This window comes from Bactrocera oleae, chromosome 4 (genome assembly GCF_042242935.1).
Source record: "Bactrocera oleae isolate idBacOlea1 chromosome 4, idBacOlea1, whole genome shotgun sequence".
Lineage (NCBI taxonomy): Eukaryota > Metazoa > Arthropoda > Insecta > Diptera > Tephritidae > Bactrocera > Bactrocera oleae.
Window position 1 is genome coordinate 73700933 of NC_091538.1, and position 11354 is coordinate 73712286.

At 36.1% G+C, this 11354-nt stretch overlaps 4 protein-coding genes across 4 annotated transcripts; 2 read left to right on the forward strand and 2 right to left on the reverse strand.

Moving 5' to 3' along the window:
* Window positions 1-97: 97 nt before the first annotated feature.
* Window positions 98-2238, reverse strand: uno (univalents only). The gene is made up of 2 exons (XM_036367801.2): window positions 1997-2238; window positions 98-1931 (listed from the first exon to the last, which is right to left on the reverse strand). Exon 2 carries the CDS (start codon window positions 1910-1912, stop codon window positions 560-562), a length of 1353 nt encoding a protein of 450 aa, XP_036223694.2. The 5' UTR covers window positions 1913-1931; window positions 1997-2238; the 3' UTR covers window positions 98-559.
* A 292-nt stretch (window positions 2239-2530) lies between these two features.
* On the forward strand, window positions 2531-4138 carry l(2)09851 (WD repeat-containing protein 1 l(2)09851). Its single transcript, XM_014247463.3, has 2 exons — window positions 2531-3390; window positions 3460-4138. Exons 1-2 carry the CDS (start codon window positions 2648-2650, stop codon window positions 4112-4114), a joined length of 1398 nt encoding a protein of 465 aa, XP_014102938.1. The 5' UTR covers window positions 2531-2647; the 3' UTR covers window positions 4115-4138.
* Pms2 (mismatch repair endonuclease PMS2) lies at window positions 4132-11314 on the reverse strand. The gene is made up of 8 exons (XM_070108691.1): window positions 11097-11314; window positions 10858-11017; window positions 10659-10802; window positions 10031-10584; window positions 9327-9975; window positions 8575-9252; window positions 8224-8474; window positions 4132-4413 (listed from the first exon to the last, which is right to left on the reverse strand). The coding sequence occupies exons 1-8, from the start codon at window positions 11193-11195 to the stop codon at window positions 4318-4320; spliced, it is 2631 nt and encodes an 876-aa protein (XP_069964792.1). The 5' UTR covers window positions 11196-11314; the 3' UTR covers window positions 4132-4317.
* On the forward strand, window positions 5168-8192 carry LOC106627358 (solute carrier family 2, facilitated glucose transporter member 1). Its single transcript, XM_014247451.3, has 7 exons — window positions 5168-5414; window positions 5473-5577; window positions 5668-5828; window positions 6223-6817; window positions 6980-7192; window positions 7255-7357; window positions 7831-8192. Exons 1-7 carry the CDS (start codon window positions 5304-5306, stop codon window positions 8091-8093), a joined length of 1551 nt encoding a protein of 516 aa, XP_014102926.2. The 5' UTR covers window positions 5168-5303; the 3' UTR covers window positions 8094-8192.
* Window positions 11315-11354: the final 40 nt, after the last annotated feature.

An 11354-nucleotide genomic window follows, 5' to 3' on the forward strand; every position in this document is an offset into this window, starting at 1 on the left:
CACATGCGTATAAGTATATATATTTATCTTATAACACATATTAAACGTACACATCTAAATATTTACCACAATAAATAAAAATCGAAGCGACTAACAGTTAAATTAATTAAGAGATTCAGTATAATTTGATCTACAAACCATGGTAATATAATACCCATATTCCAAAAAAGTAATTTTGCGTATCGGAAACATTTAAAAGAGGATATATTCTTACAAACAACTATAATTTCCTAATTACTTTATTACATTTTGCATATATAAAAGTAACAACGAGCATAATAGATGTTAAACATTTCTTGGTTTGCGGTGAAAATATTTAATAACTACATTTATTGCAAAATGGCAATATTGACATACCTCTATTGCAGTTTATGTAGTCAAAATAGTTTCACTAAACGAAGACAAAGTTACTCGTTGAAATTCTAGTAAATATAAAAATAAAAAAATGCACAGACACATACTACACATCATAATCCTAAAGTACATTAAATATCATCCATCAAATTTACAATTATTGCCCAAAAATTATTCTTACTAATAAATGAAGTTCGTCTACATTTCAACATGACTTTTGTTGAGAAGACCATCTCAAGTGAGGTACATGTGAAGTGCGGTTGGATGATTGTATTGCATTCGAGCACGCTTTCTCCATCATAGCGGCTACTGTTACATTACTTGGCGGCAATTTCCGATCGATATTCACGTCTCGGTGTTCCCGATTTCGACTTTCTTCTACTTGTTCCAATGGCGGTATTTTACATAAAATTTTATATTTTGGACATGTAGACGACGCCTTGTTTACGCAGGCCTTTTTAAATTGTTGTGATAGCTTTGAAGACATCACAGGTCTACTAGGTGCCGTTAGCATATCAAAAGCAGTTTTTTTATTTATGTCGTATTTCTTTCGATCTTTCGCTGCTGTTGCGAAGAATCGATCCGGACTTTTCGGACGTAAATGAGCCGTAGAATATTGCTGCTGCTTAAATGTTTTGGGTGTTATAGTTGTTTTGGGATCCACGATTATCTTCCGCCTCTTTATTTCCAGTTTGTATGAACCAACAGTTCCTTGTGTCGAAGAAATTTTTTTCAAGTTTCGCACTTTCTTGACACTACAACTAGAAGGTAAACGTGGCACATTAATGCCATGACGAGAGTAAGTTCGTACAGGCGTCAGACACTTACGCCACTTTGTAACTGTTCCTGGAGTTGAAATACACGCTTTCTTTGTGTTAGTTTTCATCTCATTTGGTGATTCAAATCTGGGTGATAAGTTTGGAATATCTGGTATATTAAAGCCAGACCCAGAGTCACCACAATTTTCATTTAAATGTCTGTCGATTTCTGATTGTTCACATTGTATACGTACTGTTTTTGTACATGGCGTTTGGACACTATTTCGTCTTGCCAACTGAACGGGTGCCGACCCTCTTGCACGCAACAACTCTATTGTTTGATATGCTTGAGCTAAAGTGCGTGGACGTTGTGAATAATTTTCTTTATTTGTGTACTTCATTTGTTGCTTTATTGTATATGAAGGAGTTGGTGACGGAGCAGGTGCAGGTGTGCTAAACGCTAACGGCGAACGCACCCGATGTATTTCGTCACCGCCCTGTAGGCGCCATGTTCTCGATGGTGATACACTATCTCTTTGGTTTTCTGCTGTTCTCATTAGTTGATCAGTAGTTTGTAATTGACGACGTTTTCTACGAGTCAAATTTTTTGTCGCTAACGAATTCAACATAAAACAGCAACGCCTATTAGGTATAATGTTCTGAAAACTAATGCGTCCATTCTGAATTTCCGGAACAAATATCTCAGATTCGAAACCATTCGCCTCGACAAGAACTACATTATTACCAGACAACAGCTTTATTCGATACTCCACTTTGGAGAAGTCTTTCTTCAAGGACATCACGAACTTGAAATTTTGACTTACAGAAGAGATTAACAATTTAGTTCCAGCAAATTTTTTGTATTTTTGTAAAAATATAATCACCCGTCCTTATAAATTCAATGAGAAATGCTAATTTGGAAACAAATCAAAAATTCTAACGTAAATAAATTTGACAGCTGCATTTCGGTATCGGATAGGTAAAAGGAAAACATAAATATGAGTTGCCACTTATATTGTAATCGTTACATTTGCCATTGTCATCAATCAAACGATTATTGTGGATGGTAAATTACGATATTAAAAATTTATCACTTCATTTGTCGTCCACTTTCATCATATCAACGTAATCCTTTACTTAAGAATATTTTTCTATCGCCATTCTACCAATAAATCTTTTGGACTAGTATAAAAATATTAATGCAGTAAATACTATCCATAAAACTCACATCAAAAATGTTCCTTCTCTTTTTTATTTGCATTAAAAATTCCATTTTATAAGTTATTTAATAAGACTGTTAAAAAAAGAAAATTTATTTTCACTTTTGGGTCATTTATTGCTATTTATTTGGAGACTAAATGTGAACCCTCTTGAATTTTTTTCCCAGATACCATCTTATTGTCACAAAGCAACAAAAACTAATCTGGCAATGACTATTTGGATTGCACGTGTCAATAAGAAAAATGTCAAAACAATTAATATTTTCGAGTTTAGTTGGTAATTTTTAAATTCAGTAGATATTTTACTTTCAAACAATGGATAATGATGAAATGGATTTAGAATATGTCGAAGCCGAGGATGACGAGGACGCCGGCGAAGAAGGAATGGAAAGTGACAATGAAGGAGAAACAACAAACGAAGCTAAACACAAAGAGGTATACCTGCCAGGTAAACCTTTAGAAGATGGCGAAGAGCTCGTATGTGATGAATCTGCGTACATAATGCTGCATCAGGCATCAACCGGAGCGCCATGCCTTAGTTTTGATGTAGTGCCCGATGAATTGGGTGCCGGTCGGGAGAATTTTCCCTTAACCGCTTATATGGTAGCTGGAACTCAGGCAGCCCGTACTCATGTCAACAATTTAATTGTCATGAAAATGAGTAATTTGCACAAGACGCAGGAAGGTGGTGAGGATGAGGAAGATGATGAGGAATTGGAGGATGATCAAGACGACGATAACGATCCAGATGAAAAAAGAAAACCACAAATGGCATGTGCATTGATAAAGCATCAAGGTTGTGTAAATCGTGTACGTGCTCACAGATTAGGCAATACCGTATATGCAGCTTCGTGGAGTGAATTGGGAAGAGTGAATATTTGGGATATATCAAAACAGCTTCAAGCAGTTGAAGATCCCCAACTACTAAAGCAATATGAACGTGAAGTGGTTGATGAGACTGTGCGTCCAGCATTCACTTTCAATGGTCATCAGCAGGAAGGCTTCGCAATTGACTGGAGTATATGTGCTGAAGGTGTTCTCGCAACGGGTGATTGCAAGTAAGTAATTATAAAAGCCAACCTAATAATATATGCATTGATATAAATTAAATTTTTAATGCATTACAGACGTGATATACACATTTGGTCACCTCTGGAAGGGGGCAGCTGGAAAGTTGACCAGCGTCCACTGGTGGGTCATACTGCATCTGTGGAAGATTTGCAATGGAGTCCCAATGAGGCCAGTGTATTGGCATCCTGTTCAGTCGATAAAACGATACGAATTTGGGATTGTAGAGCACCTCCCCAGAAGGCTTGTATGCTCACATGTGATGATGCACATCAAAGTGACATTAATGTTATATCCTGGAATCGCACAGAACCATTCATTGCAAGTGGTGGCGACGATGGTTTCCTACATGTTTGGGATTTAAGACAATTTCAGTCAAAGAAGCCAATTGCAACATTCAAACACCATACTGACCATATTACCACATTGGAATGGAACCCTAATGATGCTACAGTATTTGCGTCAGGTGGTGATGATGATCAAATTGCTCTGTGGGATTTGGCGGTAGAAAAGGATATAGACCAAGAGGCAACACCTAACGCATCAGAACAAACACAAAGCGAAGATGAGATAAATAAACTACCACCGCAGTTGCTATTCATACATCAAGGACAGAAAGAAATAAAAGAGTTGCATTGGCATCCGCAATTGCCTGGTGTAATATTGTCCACGGCGCATAGTGGATTTAATGTTTTTCGAACAATCAGTGTTTAATAATAAAAATTCTGAACTGACAAATATATGCATTTTATTTTTATTGAGCCATATATTATTACTGTAGTGGTATTCTTTACTCAAACTTTTTACGTATTCTAGGAATTCTCGAAATTCAGTTACCTGTATTGTCTTATTTTGGCAAACTGATCAACAGTCTGTGGCATCTTTAGCATAATATGTTAAACACATCTAAAAAAAATCTAAGTAACAGTCTGTGTATAATTGATTTCCACGTCGTCTTCAAGCATTGCGATATTGATAAGATGACGCATAGTCGGCCGTCCATGTGGACAATTCTAAAGTATATGTAAAAAGACAGAATTACACAAGGATTAAAAAATGGATGGTTCTGTAAAACTGATTTAAATTAATTGTAACATAAAATAGTGTTAATTGTAGATAACTCTATGCATACATATATAAATTAAATTGCGATATGTATGTTATCTGCTCACTCGTTAAGCCATGGCTCAATCAGTTCACAGATGGTGACTTATTTTAGATGATAATGGAACTCTACGGAGAAATGAGTACATTTGCTACAACAACAAATTTTATTTACATATACTTGTACATATGTATGTTTTAAGATAAAATTACATGTGCATCGAACAATCCCGCATTCTTCTACCTGAATATCGCTGTGAATACCATATATGTATGTGGATCGGAATGTGTTATATCACAATACATTTAAACGGGAATATTTTGCTTAGCCCAATGTAGAAATATATAAGAATATAATTTATATGTATAAAAATATATTAAAATAATATGTTTAATAATAACTCGCAGTGAAATTCCATTGCTCTTGCCTTTGTACAATTTTTTTGTAATAAGTACTAAGTATTTGTATTATATTTAACTATTAAATATTTACACATCCAACAATCTTGGAGCCCGCTATGTGGCCAGCATGAAATTGTCTTATCAATATGAATAAAAAGCCTCACGTTTGATTCAATGGGATCCAACTTTCACAATTAAATAGCCAACGTTATCAAATGAGCCCTTCAGCATTTATCTTAAATGGATAAAAAAGCGAGAAAGGCTAATCTAATGCCAATTGCGTGTACGAAATAGTAAATCACAGATTAAATTACTAAGTCTCATAGAGTTAGCTGATAGCAACCACAACTGTGAAATAAATAAAAATCTCTGTTCGTCACGAACAAAGTCACACAAAATGAGCGCGTCACTGTGTGAAGAAGGGGCCTACAAAATCGCTGCGCCAGAAAATAAGCAAGCGATAAAGCCAAATGAGGAAGAACGCCTGGTCGATCAACAACAGGATAATGTATGGTTTATTTTAGAGTTCAGATTCATTTAATGTTGTTGAGCTATGTGTATTTCAGGCAGGACAATGGACCAAGCAGCTGGCCTTTGTTGGATACGGTGCAACCATAGGTTCAGCAATTCCTGCGGGTTATTGCGTTGGTGTGATGAATAGTCCTGCAGAGGTTTGTGCACCAGCAAAGAAATTTGTTTCTAAATCATGAATCTTTCTTTATTTCCATTATTTATAAATACGTATGTATATATTTTTGCAGTTTATGCGCAGTTGGTGTCATCAAACGCTGATAGAGCGTTATGACTGGCACCTGGGAGAAATGGGTAACAATATTTTATGGTCAACGATTGTTTCGATTTTCTTAGTTGGCGGTGCAATAGGATCTCTTACAGGAGCAAAAGTGGCCAACCGTTTCGGAAGGTAACGTTCATGTAAATAATGTATAAAACTGTAATCGAATAATTATGACAACAAACATCAGAATTTGAACTCAGATTTTAAATTTCAAGTCCTTAAACTCGTAGCTGATTTTCCGCAGTTAAGTTACCATATTCGTTCGATTTTGTATTTTTGAGCTTCTTGATAGACTAAAGTAAAAGTTACTTTTCTGTTATATTTGAAAAACATCTGTATATAGTGGCATCGCTCTATAGCCGTTTGATACTAACACACAAGAAACTTCCGTATTTGAATCCCGCTAAGTCCTTTCCTTACAGAAATCACTTAAATTAATTTTTTAATGTTTTCTGCTAATCAAAAAATGACACATATAAAATATAAAAGTGTATTAAATTCAATCCTCTACTTTTTTCAGGCGTAGTAGTTTTCTCTACTGCGGTGTGTTCTTTATCATCTCAGCTATGCTTTTCTACACTTGCCGCATGCTTCGTTCGGTGGAAGCGCTTATTATTGCCCGTTTTCTGGCGGGCCTAGCATCAGGTTTAACAACGGCGTGTTTGCCTATGTACCTGTCAGAAGTAGCACCACTATCGATGCGCGGTGTTTTAGGTGTCTTCTGTCCGATGGGCCTAACCGCCGGCGTTGTCATATCACAAATATTCAGTTTACGAGGCGTCTTCGGTAATGCTGATCAATGGCATTTAGCGATCAGCCTTTATATTGTTCTAGTGTTAATATGTTATGCACCTATGAACTGTTATCTAGAAAGTCCGAAATGGTTATACATTATGAAAGGCGATAAAGTTGGCGCGCGACAACAACTAGAAAAGTTACGTGGAAACGTTACTGAGAATGCGATTAATAGAGAGATTTTGGAGATGGAAGCTGAAGCGAATGCAAAAAATCAAGTCAGCAGTTATAAGGCCGTGCTTAGTGATCCTAAGCTCCGCTTACCATTGATCATCGTTTGTGCTTATCAAGGCGGTCAACAATTGTCTGGTATTAACGCTGTGAGTAAAGTTTTTATCATTATGAAAGATAGTAACGTTTAAATAAAGAATTAAGACACCTATACATTAGGTATTTATGTCTCTTCTTCCGTACATTTAGGCAATTTATATGTTAATATGTATATCATAGATATTTATTTGGTTGCATACTTAATTTTCCAGATTTTTTACTATTCGGTCTCTATTTTTCTGAAAGCTGGGTTATCTGCGACTGCTGCCGAGTGGACTAATTTAGGTGCTGGTAGCCTTAATTTGGCAATATCATTAATTGGGCCATATTTAATGGCCCGCTTCAATCGTCGTCCACTTTTTCTTTTCTCAACGTTTTTTAGTGGAGTCTCTTTGATGGCATTTGCACTATTGCTCTACTTTATTGTGAGTATTACATCGTCTTGTTCAGTTGAACGGCTTATTTAATTATGATTTTCTCGTTTTAGGACTATGTCCCTTGGTTCGCAATGGGTTGCATCGCTTGCATATTTCTTTATATTTTCTTCTTCCAGTTTGGTTTGGGTCCCATTCCATTTTTCATTGGATCTGGTAAGCAATTATGCATATCATGAAGCAAATATGTAGAGGTCAAAATAAACGATTGTTGTTTTGGTCGTTTTGTACTCTATAATAAGTTTGAGCTCTTAATTTTGACGGGAACGTTCTCCGACTAACGGTTTTCTATTTTTTTCTTATTATCAGATAGAAAAATTCATAACTCACTTCCAACTACTTGAAAACATATAGAGATGTCATAGGATTGTATGCTCTACAAAATAGTCTTTTACGGTTTTTTCGTAAACCTAACGGTTTAAGAAATATTAACGTTTGAAGTTTGACTATTTTACGGCAAATTTCTTTTTATGCTTTAGAATTTTATAACCCAATGAAAAAACATCATTTTACGTTAAATCGGAGAGCCTTTCTTAAAGGAGTCTATCAACCAATTCTTTAGAGTACGAAGTTGTTTTTTTTTTACCAACCCTAATATACATACATCTGTTTACTTTATATTTTTACAGAACTCTTCGAAGTGGCTCCACGCCCAGCTGCCATGGCTCTTGGAAGTGTTTCCTCTTGGGTATGTAATTTCATTGTGGGCATGCTCTTTCCAACACTACAAGAATTATGGGGCTCTTTGGTGTTCATACCTTTCTCCTTGGTCTGCACTTTGCTTTTCATACTGACCAAACGCTATTTACCGGAAACAAAAGGACGCGATCCATCGCATGTTGTACAATTGGTGGCGAATGGTTTTAAATCGAATATACATGAAGGGAAATAATTAAAACTTAAGCTTATGTAGATACTTTTGAGCATATAATAAGCATTGCTTATTATACTTACATATATATTACAAACTAATTTTTTTAAGTTAAAGATATCAACGTTTGTCTTTTTTGAGTTTGACTTACCCAAGGTTGTTCAATCTCTCCCATGTGCGTAACTAATTTCTTCATTGTAGCACGTTTTAAGGCCATGCCAATCATTACCGATTTGCGACACGCTCGCGATGCAAACATGTCGCGTATCCGTGATGGTCGGCACACACTTCCTGGGGGAGCATCCTGAAGCATGAAGAGTAACTCGTCAATATCGTCCTTGCCAAATTCCCAACGCTGGCTAGAGGGTTTACGCAGTAATTTAACTCTTTTAGTAGGCGGTGCTAAATCGAAATTGACAAAGAAATATAACATAAATTAATGTAGATTATATTTTTCTTATTATTTACTATTTCCTACTGTGTTATGATCAAGACTACTTACCACTTTCATTGATTTCAAATTTGAAGCCGTTTTTCTCAAACACCGGCAGGTGATCTAGCAAGAGCATCTCATTGGCCGCCGTCAGTTCGAGTGGCTGCGGTACAGCCAGTGGTTGTGATTGCATAACCGTAGTTCGGTGCAACACTTCAAAGTTATATTTCTCGTCAGTGGCGTGTTGATCGATGATAAAAAGATCCGTATCCAATTTCACAATGATGAAACCTAAATTAAATTGACCTAAAATTTCCATTTTGGCAAAAGTGTCCTTGCTAATTTCACGCTGTAATTCTTCTTCTGCTTTTAGATTTTGGCTGGGATTAATTTCACTTTTGAAACGTAAGCGCTCCAGCTTGGCTTTATTAGACTGTTTAAATTCAGCCTTTAACTTTTCCTCCGCTTTAATGTTGCGCTCGATTTCTGTGAGTGTAATACGCATAACTCCAGTAGAGTAGTACTTGCTAGTAGCTTCAACATCTATTAAACTATTATCTAACATTACAGTCGTTGTAGCAGACAATTGAGAACTTTTCACATCTTCAACTTCACCATTTTTGTTTATCGAATCCACCATATTATCAACTTTAGTCGACTCGTCTAGGTACAAAAATGATTCCTGCTTGTTAGATAAAATTTCACAATCTAGGCGCTCCACAGTCTTTTCAGTCAATGAGTCAAATTCTATAGGGAGAAATAATGTTTTTAACTAATAACTATGCAAGAAATCCATGGATTTTTTAGTTTTCGTTACAGACCTAGAGATTCTTTGTTTAGACGTTGTAAGTCAAGTAAACTATTGTCAAATGATTTCTGTTCATTCAATACAACATTTGAGACATTTGCCTTAGCTGGTTGGCTAGTTTCGTCATCATCACTCTCAGACTCCACTCTGAACTCTTTAGGCATATCACAATGTCTTGGATTTTCTCTATCTAAATATTCATGTATTTTCTTTAACTTTAACGTACGCACTTCGACTTCATCTGGATATTTTCGCTTTTTAGAGACCTGTGGGGCTGTGCCTACTGTATCGCCAGTTTTCTTCCATTGTGACAATACATCCATAAATCGTTGTGAACTGCTAATTGGCATATTTTCCATTGGCTCTTCACTGCTTACTTTTTCTTCAGCATCTTCATTTTGTCCAATTTTTTTGTCGTTTTCCAGCATGCTAACTATAGTAGAGTTTTGAAGTTTATATGTAGATGGTAAGTTGGCGTAGGTACTCAACAATGCCTTTTTGATAGCTATTGTCAATATTTTTTCATTGTGAATCAATAGCTGCCGTTTATCTGGAGTTAGATTTACATCCACGTCCGATCGTGAAGTAACGATGTTTAAAAATATAAATGGATATTGATGACTATTGTAGCGGTGATAAGTCTCATTCACAATTTTTGATATCTGAAAACATGTGATGAAAGTCATATTTAACGGTGAAGCTGATCGAAAATCTTACACTCTTTGGATCACAGGGTCTCGAGTTTATATAAAAATACTGGCGATCTTTGGACGATCGGCCTGCGCCGTGATTACAACTGGATACATATCCTTCCAACCTAAAACGTGATGATTTCAATTGAGTCAAATCTTCGGGGGTAATTTGGAAGTTATCGTCGGTTTCGAATTCTGCATGTAAGCCTTTTTCGGTTAAAACCTGGTCCCCGCAGAAGATCGACTTTAAAGGCAAAAGCTCGGACGCTTGACGATTGCCGAAAACTGCACCCACATTTGCTAGAACATCCTGAGTTCCGTGTGTTTGCATAACTACCATTTTAGCACCTTTCGCATTCTGATTAGTACAAATTATGCGAACACCTCGCGCAACTAAACAATATGCCTGTAAAATTTGACACATTTTGTTGAACTCTTTGCGAACGTTACGCGTAAAATCGCGACGCCTTACAGGTAGCGTCACAAACAAGTTTGTTAATGTAACCGTAGTACCTACACCACGAGCGCAAGGGGTGCGCTTTTTTATTTTACCATCATGATCGAGTTCCAGACGAACACCTACATATATATAAAATTAAACTCAAAATATAATTTACATTGTCCATTATGGTATTAGCATAAATATAACCCACCAACATCTTGTGAGGCATGTCTTGTAAGCACAAATAAATCAGACAAGGCACAAAGGGAACTAAGTGCTTCCCCGCGAAATCCAAACGTTTCAACGTTTTGCAAATCAACAAAGTCTTTTATCTTTGATGTATGGTATTTGGCGGCTGCAATTAGAAAAGTTTCAATATAAACTTCAGTTAAAAATCAAGATGTCCTAACTCATAGCTTCGAGATCACTTTCACGAACTCCGCAACCATTATCACTAACTTCCAAAGATTCTAAACCTTGTTCCCGAAGTTTAATTTCAATAAGCGATGCACCGGCGTCGATGGAATTTTCTACAAGCTCTTTCACAGCCACCGCCAGAGTAAGCACAACCTAACAGGTGGTCATTTAAATTTACAATTTGAAACAGGGTTTATGGGTGTTTGATTTAAAGTATTAATATAAATACTACCTGGCCAGAGCAAATCCTATGCACAGTGTCCTTAGCTATGGCTTTAATTTCACCACATTGTTCTTTTGTTGGTTCATGTATTATAATTTCTTCTGCCATTTTATATATAATGAATAACAACACAATATAACCATGCACAATAAAAATAAATAAATATTAAATTAATTTTTGCATTCCTGATGCTAAGACATAGTAACGAACGGAAGCAACGAAACACATTTTGACATATGATACTAAAACGTTGCCAGATGATATATA

Bases quoted from the DNA above. Each gene is read 5' to 3' on its own strand.
- uno (XM_036367801.2), bottom strand. From the start codon at position 1,912: ATGTCCTTGAAGAAAGACTTCTCCAAAGTGGAGTATCGAATAAAGCTG.
- Pms2 (XM_070108691.1), bottom strand. From the start codon at position 11,195: ATGGCAGAAGAAATTATAATACATGAACCAACAAAAGAACAATGTGGT. The intron at 9,253-9,326 runs GTCTGTAACGAA...TTCTCCCTATAG, and splicing joins TCTAAACAAAGAATCTCTAG to AATTTGACTCATTGACTGAA. The intron at 4,414-8,223 runs GTAAGTCAAACT...CATATACTTTAG, and splicing joins GAGAGATTGAACAACCTTGG to AATTGTCCACATGGACGGCC.
- LOC106627358 (XM_014247451.3), top strand. From the start codon at position 5,304: ATGAGCGCGTCACTGTGTGAAGAAGGGGCCTACAAAATCGCTGCGCCA. The intron at 6,818-6,979 runs GTGAGTAAAGTT...TTAATTTTCCAG, and splicing joins AATTGTCTGGTATTAACGCT to ATTTTTTACTATTCGGTCTC. The intron at 7,193-7,254 runs GTGAGTATTACA...TTCTCGTTTTAG, and splicing joins CACTATTGCTCTACTTTATT to GACTATGTCCCTTGGTTCGC.